The sequence below is a fragment of the Pinus tabuliformis genome, chromosome 3_1, assembly GCF_031772625.1.
Source record: "Pinus tabuliformis cultivar Carrire ecotype Pingquan chromosome 3_1, CPIR1, whole genome shotgun sequence".
NCBI classification, from domain to species: domain Eukaryota; kingdom Viridiplantae; phylum Streptophyta; class Pinopsida; order Pinales; family Pinaceae; genus Pinus; species Pinus tabuliformis.
This window is the reverse complement of record NC_142301.1, coordinates 117,653,098-117,666,145: the sequence shown is the minus strand read 5'-3', so window position 1 is coordinate 117,666,145 and position 13,048 is coordinate 117,653,098. Positions and strand designations below refer to the sequence as shown.

General features: G+C 39.3%; 1 protein-coding gene across 1 annotated transcript in view; it reads left to right on the top strand.

Annotated features, from left to right (window-relative positions):
• The window catches only part of DEG7 (DegP protease 7), a 375,281-nt gene that overhangs the window by 223,263 nt on the left and 138,970 nt on the right, over positions 1-13,048 (top strand). Inside the window, exons 11-13 of the mRNA XM_089410870.1 lie at positions 1,188-1,295; positions 1,430-1,510; positions 12,350-12,399. Of these exons, the coding sequence (XP_089266996.1) occupies positions 1,188-1,295; positions 1,430-1,510; positions 12,350-12,399 (239 nt within the window). The remainder of the gene's footprint in view (positions 1-1,187; positions 1,296-1,429; positions 1,511-12,349; positions 12,400-13,048) is intronic.

Sequence of the window (13,048 nt, the reverse complement as noted above, 5' to 3'; positions counted from 1 at the left end):
AAGCGAAGGTCAGGAGAAGCCTTGGAAGCCCTAAATCAGCTCACACCTGCAAAGGCAGCAGTTGCTGGAGGGGCTGAAAATTGCTGACCTGCAGTAGAGGCCGGAATTCTGTAGCTAGGGGTCGAAGTTGTGTTGCTGGAAGAGATTTAACTGGGTTTGACTTGGACAAAGGAAGCGCATCATCAAGAAGGTTGGACTTGGTCATGGAAGGGTATTGGTGTTGGTCTAGAGGTCTTGGAATTTGTCAATTGAAGAATCTATAAGAAGAGAAGAGATTTTTGGGTTTTCCTTTCAACTTGAGAGGTTTTGACCCTGGCTTGCAGCTTATATCTTGTGTTTGCAGCTTATATCTTGTGTTCCTGTGCACTGCTGATCTTCTTGTTTTGGTAGCTGTTTGATGATAAGAATAACATAATAATAAGAGAAGAGAATGAGTAAGAAAAAATAAGAAAAAAAAGTAAAAAACGATATCACAAGCAGTCATCAAGTATAAGAGAAATCATCCTAACTAGTGCCCTATAGATTTCTCAACAGGAGTTACCTCATTTCCTGCAATTTTTCCTACTTTCGTCATTGGTAGTGTACATGTTAGCTTGACGAAAATGAAGAAGTGAACTGAAGAGGAAACTTGTTAAATATTCAGATGTTCATGATTCAGTGAAAGAATATGGCTATAAGTGGAACAAATGATTGACTATTGGGAGTTGGGACTTGTTCTCTATTTTCTTGCACATACTGCACATACAGATGATATGGTAAAACATTAAAACTAACATATTGCTTGTTGTGACTTAGAAGGCCAAGTCTTTGAGCATCAAATCTTCAGTAGCTGCTGGAGGAGTTCATGTTAAGAGTTGCCGCTTGTGTATACTTTCAGCTTTTAGTTACTGGCATCACATGTGTGTCCAGAATTAGGTTGTTTGTGCTATATCGGTTGTAGTGTAAAATATCAGATACTGTTGTGCTGAATTTATTTTTAGTTTTTGAACATCCATTGCCCACAACATTAGCTCATATGGGCATGATAAATGTCCTCCCATTTGGAAATAATTTGTGTGAATGGTTCTCATGCTGATTGTATAGTGTTTTATGAAGCAGAGTATCATGCTTATGAAATTTATATTCATAATATTTTTTGATTTTATCTTTTTGATCCCCGATTGATTGTTTCATGTACATGGTTGCAGGTTGTAACTCAATTCTTGATTTTGGAGACATTGCTTGATGATAGTGTTGGAAATGAAATTGATTTGGAGCTTGAGAGAGGTGGTGTTCCTTTAAAGGTCACCTTGCAGGTATTTTCATCCAAGATTGTACTTGACACTTGTTCAATCAGAAAATGAATTTTCTATTTTTTTATTATTAGCTAAACGAGTGCATGTTCAATTTTGTATAGATATCTTTAAGTCGTCTATTGGTATTGCCACAGGTTCAGAACTTACACTCTATAACTCCAGATTATTTCTTGGAAGTAAGTGGTGGTGTGATTCATCCTCTATCATATCAACAGGTTGGTGTTCCTTAACATATTTCCCTTTTATACGAGGATGAAATTGAAAATAAAGATTATTATGGCCTGCAGATTGTTCTTGCTACAACATCTGTGGGCTTGTATGTATACCAAGCACGAGTCTTTATATTTGGATAATCATTGTAGGAATTTGAATTACTTTCCAAGCACCCTTACTGTATTCTTCCTGTTCTGAGAGAGGAAAGGTGCATTCTACAGACCAGTTTTGAAGAGATTGTAATGTCCGTCCCATGAGCATACAAGCGTGGACCGATCTTAACTTGGTATTTCTTGAGTCTTAAGCACCAAGAGATTTGCATCTCAACTGTTTTTGGATCACTATTAGAAATCTCTAATATCAGATCTAATTTATTTATAGCTCGACAGTTCTTTTATATCCATTAATTATTTACTCAATAAAATTTGAAAACTGCTAGAAAATAAAATCACTGGTATTTTAACTTTCAGAAACTGAAATTGTTAAAATTGGCAACTAGGGCAAAAGTCCATGTGGATCACCTTATTTATGGCCGCTGATATTTTTCTTGGATTCCTCTCACCGAGAGGTGTAGGATTGATCTAACAATCATCTGATTCCGACATGTATTCATGGAGATATGAATTTATTTGTATTCTTGAAAATTTTTCAAGGTCGGCCAGCAAGAAAAACAGTGTTTTACACCCCCAGCTTATCCTCAACGTGGCATATAAAAGGAGGAGACCTTGTGGCATAAACTCACTCATTTCATCTCTCATTCTTCTCTCTGCTAGTTTGATTGGGTATGCGTAGGAGGAGCAGGTCTCTCACATGTGGGAAGGAGGAGGACACAGATCTGGTTAGGGCAGCATTGACTTGGGTTGACTGAGGTGCAGGTGGGCAGATTGGACAGCGTTGACCAGCGTGGAGGCTTCTTGAAATGCGGATTGGGTTGGGCAGCCTCTCCTAGGCAGGCCGCATTTCTGGGCTACTTCCTTGACCTGTTTTGACCACGCTTTGAGCAGCATTGACTGTCAAAGGTTGACCGCAGATCTGTCCCAGTGTTGACTGCAGTTTGGCTGGTGATGTCTGACTGTTTTGGGCTTCCTATTCTTGCCGTTGGAGGCCGAGTTGACTGATGTTGACTAGAGGTCAAGTCTGACCTGTTTGACCAGCCTTGGCTTTGCTGGTTAGGGTTTTGCTGCTGCTGTCATAAAATTACAGATTTGTATAATTGTACTATCTCTTTCTTTCTGCTGAATTATTGAAGAATATAAGAAGAATTGATCAAGGGTTTCCCTGCATTGGGGTTTGTCCCTGGCTAGTGCCACATCTTGTGTCCTCTTGTCTTGGCTTGTCTTCTACTGTTCATATTTATGTTCTATCTGAATTTTACTCTCATGCTGATGTGATTGCTCTTCTGGAAATTGATATTGGGCTAATAAGAAAATTTGAAGTAAATTGCTCGTAAGCATAGAACATACCATAAATTAACATGGGATCGGAGCTGAGGTGAAGACAAAGCCCAAGCAAGAGTGAAAGAGCAATCACCGAAGACAGTTGGAAAAGACAAAGGGCTTCATGGGTTCCTCATCCCACTTCCTGGCCGAAGACAAGCTCCATGCAAAGTTTGACTATCACGGATGGAAGATGTGTCTTGATCTGACATTGGAAGAACAAGAAGTGTTGGACTATGTGAAGGGTAAAATCCCGGAGCCTCCATCAAATGCACTGGCTGCTACAAAGAACAAGTACACTAAGGGTGAAGTCAAAGAGAAGAAGATTATCCGAGATTCAATTGACAAGCGTCTGGTGGCCTACATTTCCGAGTTGAACACCTCCAAGGAGATCTACGACAGATTGGTAAGCTTGTTTAAGGTTAGTGATGCAAATCAAGTTTTGTTCCTCAAAAATAAGTTGAAGGATATTAAGAAGGGCAAGGACGAGGATATTCAATCCTACTTCTTAAGGATCACTGAGATCAAGAATGATCTTCTATCAATTGGAGAAGTCATTCCTGATAGGGAACTAACTATCACTACCCTTGGAGGGATCCCATTCGAATGGTATATATTTAGAACCACTCTTCTCAATAATGATCGAATTCCGGGGTTTGAAGAATTGATGTCGAGATGCATTCAAGAAGAGACAAGGATGGTGGAGCAAGAAATGCCTTCAAACAAAGGCAACCCCACTGCTTTCTCCTCTCATGCCAAAAGGAGAAATAATTCTAGGTCTAAAGGTCATTTCAAAAGAAAGCTCAGAGCGAAGGGTGGAAGGAAGGGAAGATGCTTTGTTTGCAATAAATTTGGCCACTATGCAAGGGAGTGTCCAAATAGAAAGGAAACATCACATGATGATGATCAAAATCACTCCAAGGGCAACTTCAACAACAACAATCAAAGGAATGGCAGGTTCAATGGCAAAGGAAAGAGGAATGCGGGAAATCAAGGAAATGGTCAACCCTCCAAGAAAGCAAGGAACTCCAGGTATGAATCAAATGTTGTTAATAATAAGCAAGATGAGTATTATTTGGTATCGTCCCTCTCCACTACCTCTCCTCCGGACTTGTTGGGAAATTGGCTTATTGATAGTGGTGCCTCAAGGCACTTAACTAGTTACAAGTAAGCTCACTCTAATCTGATAGAGAATGAGACAAAATTGGAAATTGTTCTTGGAGACAATTCCACCTATCACGTAAAGGGTGTAGGGAATGTTACCCTTCAATTAAATTAGGGTAACACAATCTATTTACAAGAAGTTTTATATGTACCTGATCTCAAGAAGAACCTGGTGTCATTTCGACAATGGAAGACAAAGGCTACAAGGTGGCATTCATCGATGGAAAGTACGTGTTTTGAAAAAGAATTTTAAAGATGCTTTTACTCTTGGTTTCGAGTTGACTCTTTATATCAAGTTGGAGGAAGTCCACTAGGGGTCATGTCTTGTGACACATCTCTACAATTTGAACTATGGCACCGGAGGTTTTGCACCTAAATTATAAGGCTCTACCCGATGTGAGACAGATGGTGACGGGGATGCCTGAGTTCAAAGTAGAGCATGAAGGTGTATGTCCGGGATGTGCCGAAGGAAAGCTTAAAAGGGGACCATTATCCTCAAGTAATAGCAAGACCTCCGATATTTTGCAGTTGGTTTACTCTGACATATCTAGTATGATGCCCATAAACACTTTGGGAGGATATCTATATTATCTCACTTTTACAGATGATTATTCTCGCAAGACTTGGATCTACTTCTTGAAAAAGAAGGATGAAGTGTTCACCTCGTTCTGTCACTTCAGCCTTGATCGAAAATCAAACTGAGAAGAGAATCAAGATAGTAAGGACTGATAATGGGATCGAGTATGAATCCAATGAGTTCCATGACTTTTGCAAAGAAGGCATTAAGAGGGAGACCTTAACACCATACACTCCTGAGCAAATGAAGTGGAAACTTCTCAGTAAACAGAAATATATGTATAAATATTGTATTAAAAAGATAAATAGATAGATGATGAATGATTACAACGTGGTTCCTGGCTTATATATCGCCATGGACACCCTTTGGGAAAGGGCATGATCTTATGATCGTGCCTTTTCGTCTAACTAAACCTAAAATTAAATAATAACCTAAAATTAACTAGTTTTTTACATAACATTGCCTTCCTCTCGAAAGAATGCTTTGTCCTCAAAGCACATGTAACGACGAACATTGTTGACAAAATGCTTCATTCTCTAAAGAAGCGTTTTCTTCAGGTAAGTTATTCCACTTGATCAGATACTCCAAGATGATCAAAGTCACACAGTTTAAAAGATCTTGGATTAATCTCTCAATTTCCGCTTTTTGGAGATGTGGATATCGGTATGGCTTGATGTTGATGGGGTCTGACCCTACCTTGACTTCTATTCTATGCTCAATTTCCCTATTAGGCGACATTTTCATAGGTAGGTCTTGAAATACTTTTTCATGCTTCCGAATCAAATCTTGTATCTCTGGTGACTCTTCTCTGGTCATATTTGCAGATAACATCTCTAACTGGTGACATTGTACTACATAAACAGGTGCTCCATTTCGACTCAGCTTCATCATCTGGGATGATGATGTAACTTGATTTTCTGGTGCTTGGAATCCGTGTAGCTTGTACTTCTGACCTCCCCATTTGAATTTTATAAATTGTACTTGATGGTTGGCGGCATAAGTACCTAAAGTTCGTAGCCATTGGATACCTAAAACTACATCTACTCCTCCTAACGGTACCGTGAAGAATGGAGACTTTAGATTAAAGTCTTGAATCTGCAAATTGACCTTATGGCATTTTCCTACCTTTTCAATCTTCTTACCATTAGCTACCATCACTTTCATGTTTGGTAAGGGAAATGAAAAGATATTGAGTCTCTTTGCCAGGGTTGCATCTAAAAGATTGTGTGTGCTTCCAGAGTCGGCGAGAACCACTACGTTGTTCTTCTTTATGTGTCCTTTTAACTTTAAAGTCTGAGGTTGTGATATCCCTGTCATAGCTGATAATGACACTTGTGGAATACTTCCATCATCTAATCTTGATGAGAATTCTGGGGCGTCTTCTGTGTCTTCTATGTCATAATCTTCACTGTTTGACTCATTGGTTGCTTCACAATTATATAGGTTCTTTGGTTCTTTTCCTTTAGCACATCTATGTTTGGGGTCCCACTTCTCACCACAACGTTTACATTTACCCTCTTTTATCCTTTGCATTTCCACATGAGATTTTTCATCTTCACGACGATGTGGTGGAACATATCTTGTATTATTTGAGTCCACATACTGGGGTATCCTTCGTCTTGCATAAGCTTTTTCCGCTTTTGACCAAAATATTGGTTCGGATTTCCTTTCCGCTGTTTTTGCTTTTTGTCTTGCTACTTCTATAGATGTAATGTCATGCATCTCAAGTTCTGCTTGTAAATGGGTTTTGAGTCCCGAGATGTATGACTGAATTAGACGAGATTCTGATAACCCAAGTACTCGTGTTACTAAGGTCTCCCATTCTTGAGTGTATTCATCCACACTTCCTTTTTGTCGTAATTTGATGAGTTTTGAAAGGAATTCTTCTTCCTTTACACCTTGGAATCTTTTGAAGAATGCATCTTTAAATTTTCTCCAGCTAATGACGTGTGTTGTCTTTTTCCACCACATATACCAGTTATATGCTTCTCCTTCCATTTTCATGGATGCATGCCTGAGCTTTTCGTCATCGTCATTGATGTCATATATCTCAAAGTATTCTTCTGCTTTATTTATATCCATGCAACATTGTTTTTTTCGTTTCCATCGAATTTAGGCATCTCGACTTTTGCCCTTCGCTGGTATGTTGCTACTGGTTGAGCGAGATTGGTAAAGTTATTCCAGAGTTGCTTGTTTGTAAAGGCTGTGTTACTTGCTTCTTGGTGGGGTGTCGCTGATTTTTTTGGGGATTCAACTTTGTCATGAGAGTTTGTGGACTTTGTTGAATCTGACGAGATGTGTTCTTGATTCTCTTCACCTTCTTTTAGTAGTTGTTCGGGTGTACAATTCGACCTTTTACACATAGTTTTCAGCATTGTTAAGACCTCTTTGATGCCTGCTTCTGTCTGAACATGGTAATTTTCCATATTTATTTGTATTCGATTTGTCGTATCGTGAAGCTTTTTGATTTCATCAGCTTGCTCCCCAAGCTTGATCTGGAATTCATCTAATCTTTTATTGACCTCATCGTGGTTGCTATTTATCTTATGCTCTGCATCCATTGTCATTGTCGACATTGAGCGGGTTTGCGGGGGCGTGTATTTATTTGCCAGCTAAAATATTTTTCCTCCCTCTTTTTTTTTTTAGCTAAAATAAATTTTATACACATAAATTTTAATTAATTAAAATAAATTTAATTAATTAAATTATTTGTATTGTTTATAATATATAATATAACTATATATATATATTATAAATATATATAACCACGGTTTGACCGATATCGTTTCCAACTATATACTATATGTATATATAAATTATATCTTTTCCAACTATATACTATATGTATATATAAATTATATATAATAATTATATAATATATAGTTAATTAATATAATTTACACACACACACACACACACACACACACACACACACACACACATATATATATCAGAAATGGAACGGCACAACCGTTCGACCGATCCTTGAGCAGATAACACCGTCGAGGAGGTTTAAGGAATGAGTCCGACCATGGAATGCAATCGCACAGTGTTTAGGGAAAATCGAAACAGGTGTGGGCAGTGTTGATATAGGAAAATTAACTAGTCAGTCGATTGTAGCTCGCTTAGTTAAAATATGATCCTGAGATATCCAAAATATTAATTCTGATACCAATTGTTATTTCGACGTACTGATATCTAAGGATGAATGGAAGCGGACATAACAGCGGAAGCGGTGCGGAGGAAGTCGGTGGGGACAGGGATGGACGACACGACGAGAAGCGGTAGATGTGGCCTGATAACAAGTTAAAATTTTTTATTTATTTTTGAATAACAACCTTCAGTTGGTACAAGTTATGAATTATTGGACGGAGTAAGTCTGGAGGTGTAGAGAACAGCGCAGCGAGAAAATAGAGGTGGTAAAGTAGCGACGTGTGGTCAGGGTCAGCGGACGGTGGGCGTAGTGACAGCAGACGGTGGGCAGAAAAGAATGCAGATGCGTGTGCAACAGATATTGTACGGAATGGACAGCGACAACGTGCGGAGAGTGTTGGAGTGGACGGGTATGGGTGGAGAATGGTATGTCCGATGAGAAATTGGCATGAGTAGTAGCGCAGAACAACGAGCACAGCGAAAGTGGGGGATAACGAACCCGCTCTGATACCCGATGAATTGGAAACTTCTCAGTAAACAGAAATATATGTATAAATATTGTATTAAAAAGATAAATAGATAGATGATGAATGATTACAACGTGGTTCCTGGCTTATATATCGCCATGGACACCCTTTGGGAATAAGATCATGCCCTTTCGTCTAACTAAACCTAAAATTAAATAATAACCTAAAATTAACTAGTTTTTTTACATAACAACAAAATGGTGTGGCTGAAAGGAAGAATTGTACGATTGTGGAAGCTATTTGTGCCATGCTCCATGATCAATGGCTTCAAAAGTTTGTATGGGCTGAAGCTGTGAATACCGCGTATATGTTCAAAACCGATGCCCTCATCAAGCATTGGACTCAAAGATTCCCGAAGAAATGTTCACTGCTAAGAAACCTGATGTCACTCATCTTAGAATTTTTGGAAGTGCCGTATACTTTCATGTGCCGAAAGAGAAGAGAAGTAAATTGGGTGCATCTGGAAAGAAAGGAATCTTTGTGGGCTATAGCGAAAATACTAAGGGCTACAGAATTTATGTGGTTGGTCAAAGGGAAGTCGAAATAAGCCATGATGTCACCTTTGACGAAGATATGGCTCTTAGCAAGGTTGACAATCTTTCTATTCCAAGGAAGGATAAAGAAGCTGACACCAGGAAATCGGATGAAAAAGAAGATGAAACAATGCCGGATGTTGAAGAACCTATGGATCCTATTGATCCTCCTCCTCAAGAGCTGTCCTCTTCCAGGAAGAGATCCTCATGGCTTATGGAGACTCTTGAAGATGCCGAAAGGCATATTGCACCCAGACGCACTTTCCATGAAAGCAAGAAGCCGATCAGAGATCAAGGATACTTGATCATTATGAGCACCGTCATTCAAAACCAACCTAAATCGTTCGAAGACGCCGTGGAGCATCAAGTATGGAAGGATGCTATGAATGAAGAATACGAGTCCATCATGAAGAATGATGTCTGGGATGTGGTCCCCAGACCCTAGGACAAATCAGTTGTCACCTCGAAATGGCTTTACAAAATGAAGCATGGAGCTGATGGGAGTACTGAAAAGTGCAAGGCTCGCTTTGTTGCTCTAGGCTTCTCTCAAAAGGAAGGTGTGGATTATGATGAGATATTGCACCTATTGCCCAATACACCACCATCCACTCGATCATAGCCCTTGCTACTTTGCAAGGATGGAACTTACATTAAATGGATGTCAAGACTACGTTCTTGCATGGTTTGATTAAAGAGGAAGTTTATGTGGAACAACTGGAGGGGTTTGAGATTCATGATCGGGAATCTCATGTATGCAGGTTGAAGAAAGCTCTCTATGGGCTGAAGCAAGCACTCCGAGCTTGGTATGAGAGGATCGATAACTATTTGATGAAGTTGGGATTCACTAAGACTGAAGCCGATCTGAACATTTACTTTAAGTTTGAAGATGATAAGCCTCTCATACTAGTGCTATATGTTGATGACCTCTTTTTGACTGGTGCAAACCCTCTCATTCACAAATGTAATAGGGAGTTGGCTTCCGAATTTGAGATAAGGACCTAGGATTGATGCACTACCTCCTAGGATTGGAGGTCTGTCAAAAGCCAGGAGAAATTTTCCTATCTAAAGGAAAATACATGGTGAAGATATTGGAAAGATTCGGGTTGGTGCATTGCAAGCACGTGACTACCTCGATGGAGCTTAACTTCAAGAAGTTATGCGATAGTGCTTCCGGACCTATATTGAGAAATACTTCTTAGTATCGTCAACTCATAGGAGCACTGATGTTCTTGGTGAACTCCCGTCTGGATATATGTTTTGCAGTCAACACGTTAAGCCAATATATGGTTGAGCCTCATCACTCACGTTGGATTAGTGCCGAGAATCTTCTGAGATATCTTCGGGGCACAATCACTCATGGATTGAGATACACTGCCGGAGATGTGAGGCTGCATGGCTATTTCGATGTTGATTGGGTAGGTAGTGTGGTGGATTGCAAGAGCACTTCCAGGTGTTGTTTCTCTTTGGGTTCTGCTTCGATATCCTGGATGAGTAGGAAGCAAAAGTCGAGTGGGGTTAAGCACCACTGAGGTTGAATGCATCGCTGCGAGTATGGCTTCCTGTGAAGTTCTCTGGTTGCGGAAGCTCTATAGTGAGTTGTTTGGACATACGCTGGATATAATTGTGATCCTCTGCGACAACTAGAGTGGGATTCATTTATCAGAGAATCCCGTATTTCATGATCGCTCCAATTACATCAATATTAGGTACCACTTGATCTGGGATATGGTACAACGAGGAGTAACAAGGCTCCATCATATTGGGACTGATAAGCAGGTCGCCGACAAAATTCTTGACTTTCTGAGAATGACTAGGAGTCGTGGAGAGAGTCGAGACCCTCTTATGAGGGTCTTGTATGATATGTACCTTGAGCTCTGGGAGCTCCGAGGGGCTTGGTGTACTTCTTGGAGTGATGAGAAACCATAGGGTGAGTAGTTCAACCTTCCCCTAGTGGTTTGCTGTGTATAGGGTGAGTGGTTCAACCTTCCCTTGTGATTCCCTGTGGCGACATGTAGGCAGGATGAGTGACATGAAGAGCAGTGGTGACACCTTCTAAGAAGACAAGGCTGTCCTTGATGAAGTGATTTGGAGAAGACATTGTTGAAGATAGACATGGCTTGTAGCAGAAGATATTGGGAGCCATAAAGGATCATTAAACTTATCTTGACGAATTGCAGCTGAGGGTTGGAGCCCTAGAGGTAGGAGCCTCATAGAGACAAGGTTGGTGTCTTGGAAGATAGGGTTGGAGCCCTCTAGATAGGAGTTCTCAAGGGACCAGGTTGGAGCCTGTACTAAAGATAGGGTCGGAGCCCTAGAGGATAGGAGTCCTCAAGAGACCAGGTTGGAGGCTGTACCAGAGATAGGGTTGGAGCGCTAGAGGTTGATGCCCCAAACTGACAAGGTTGGAGCCTTGGGAAGTCCAAGTCGGTGCTTGGCAAAACACAGGTTGGAGCCTGGAAGATTGAAGATTGGCGTCTTCATCTAGGGTTGGAGATCTACACATTATTGTATTGGATTTATTGTAAAGAGGATTGGAGTCCTCATCATTGATTAATAAAATTATTATTCTATCATTGTTCATTTTGTGTTCTAATGATAAGTGACCTAATTGGTAAAATTAACAATTGAAAAGAAATACTGATTCACCCTCCACTTAGTATTTCCAACAATTTTTCATTTAATTTTTGTTTCTTTGTTCTATTTAAATAATGGTCTGTTTCCCTATATTATAAATTTATAACATAATGAACCCTTGAGGAATGAATATAAGCTCAGGCAGTGATCCAGAACATACATATATTTATTTTTGTCTACAATCTATACTCCCAAAATTCTGAGCTCCATTATATAAAAATAGGTAAGTTCGTAAAAAATAATCAAACCAAATTTTTAATATTTCGTGGTTTTTGTGGACATAATTTGTTTCTGTATCCTGCTTTTGGAATTCAGCTTCAGTTCTTCTTGTTAATGTGTTTAAGCTATAAAATGGTTTGTGGTTTTGATAAGCAGTGCCCAGATTTCTCAGTCTTAAATTTTTTCATCTCCACATTCCTTCTTGTGCTTTATTCTGCAGTATTGTGCGTATGTAACTCTTGTTTCATATAATCATTCTTTTGGGCTTCTGATATTGTCCAAATTATGATGTCTATCAGATTTGGTGTGTTGACACTGTGTGTGAACCACATTTAGTAATTAACAGTGACAGCTGGTATGCATTTAGAATAAATTTTACATGCCTATATGAGGGATCTAACTTAGATCCACCTTTACAAGCTTTAACTATTTCTTTTCTTGCTGCAGACAGAACTATACTTTTAGGAAGTATCTGTGTTCTGTTTTAGATGATCTGTCCTTATTATGTCATCACAATTTTCCTAGTTTTCTTTATTAAGTGTTTCTACTTTTTGTTATGTTATCATAATATTTCCCTTCATTCTTCTCTCTGTTACAGGCCAGGAATTTCCGCTTTCACTGTGGTCTAGTCTATGTTGCTGAACCAGGGTAAGGTTGTGTAATGAATTTCTTCTGTTGATCATAATTTATATTGTTATGTTATGAAGCTCATAGTTGGTGATATTGATGCATAGTTTGTAGAGATGTATGTTTGCCTAGTTGTTTTGAGAGTTTTGCATAAGATGTGTCTAATTTGTCATGTTGTAATAAAGATAATCGATAAATCATAATATGTGATGTTATATAATATGTAATTCAAAAGAAGACTGAAAATTCTATCATTGTAGCCACTGATTTACTTTTGCTATTTCTTTCATCATAAGTTATTCATGAAATTACTTCAACAAATATTAAAATAAATATTGCTGCAGATATCACATAGTAATGCAGAAACAAAAATATGCACACATTGACACAGTTATTTAGGACTAATGTCCCCGGAAAAACCCAATGTGGGAAAACTGTTGCAGCAAGGGAGGATTTTATTATTCAGCAATTTTCTTGTACAACAGGGTGCCAAACTGGCTTACCCACAAAGAGAAAAACTTCCAGTACTTTCCTAAACCTAGCATAGGCCCTACCGACCTTTGCTACAGCCTTAAACCCTATGCGTCAGCCTACTGAGGCTCTACATAGCCTCTCTGGGCTTCTACGTCACTCTTGCAGCCTTTGTGTGGATCATGCAGGCCCTTCTGGC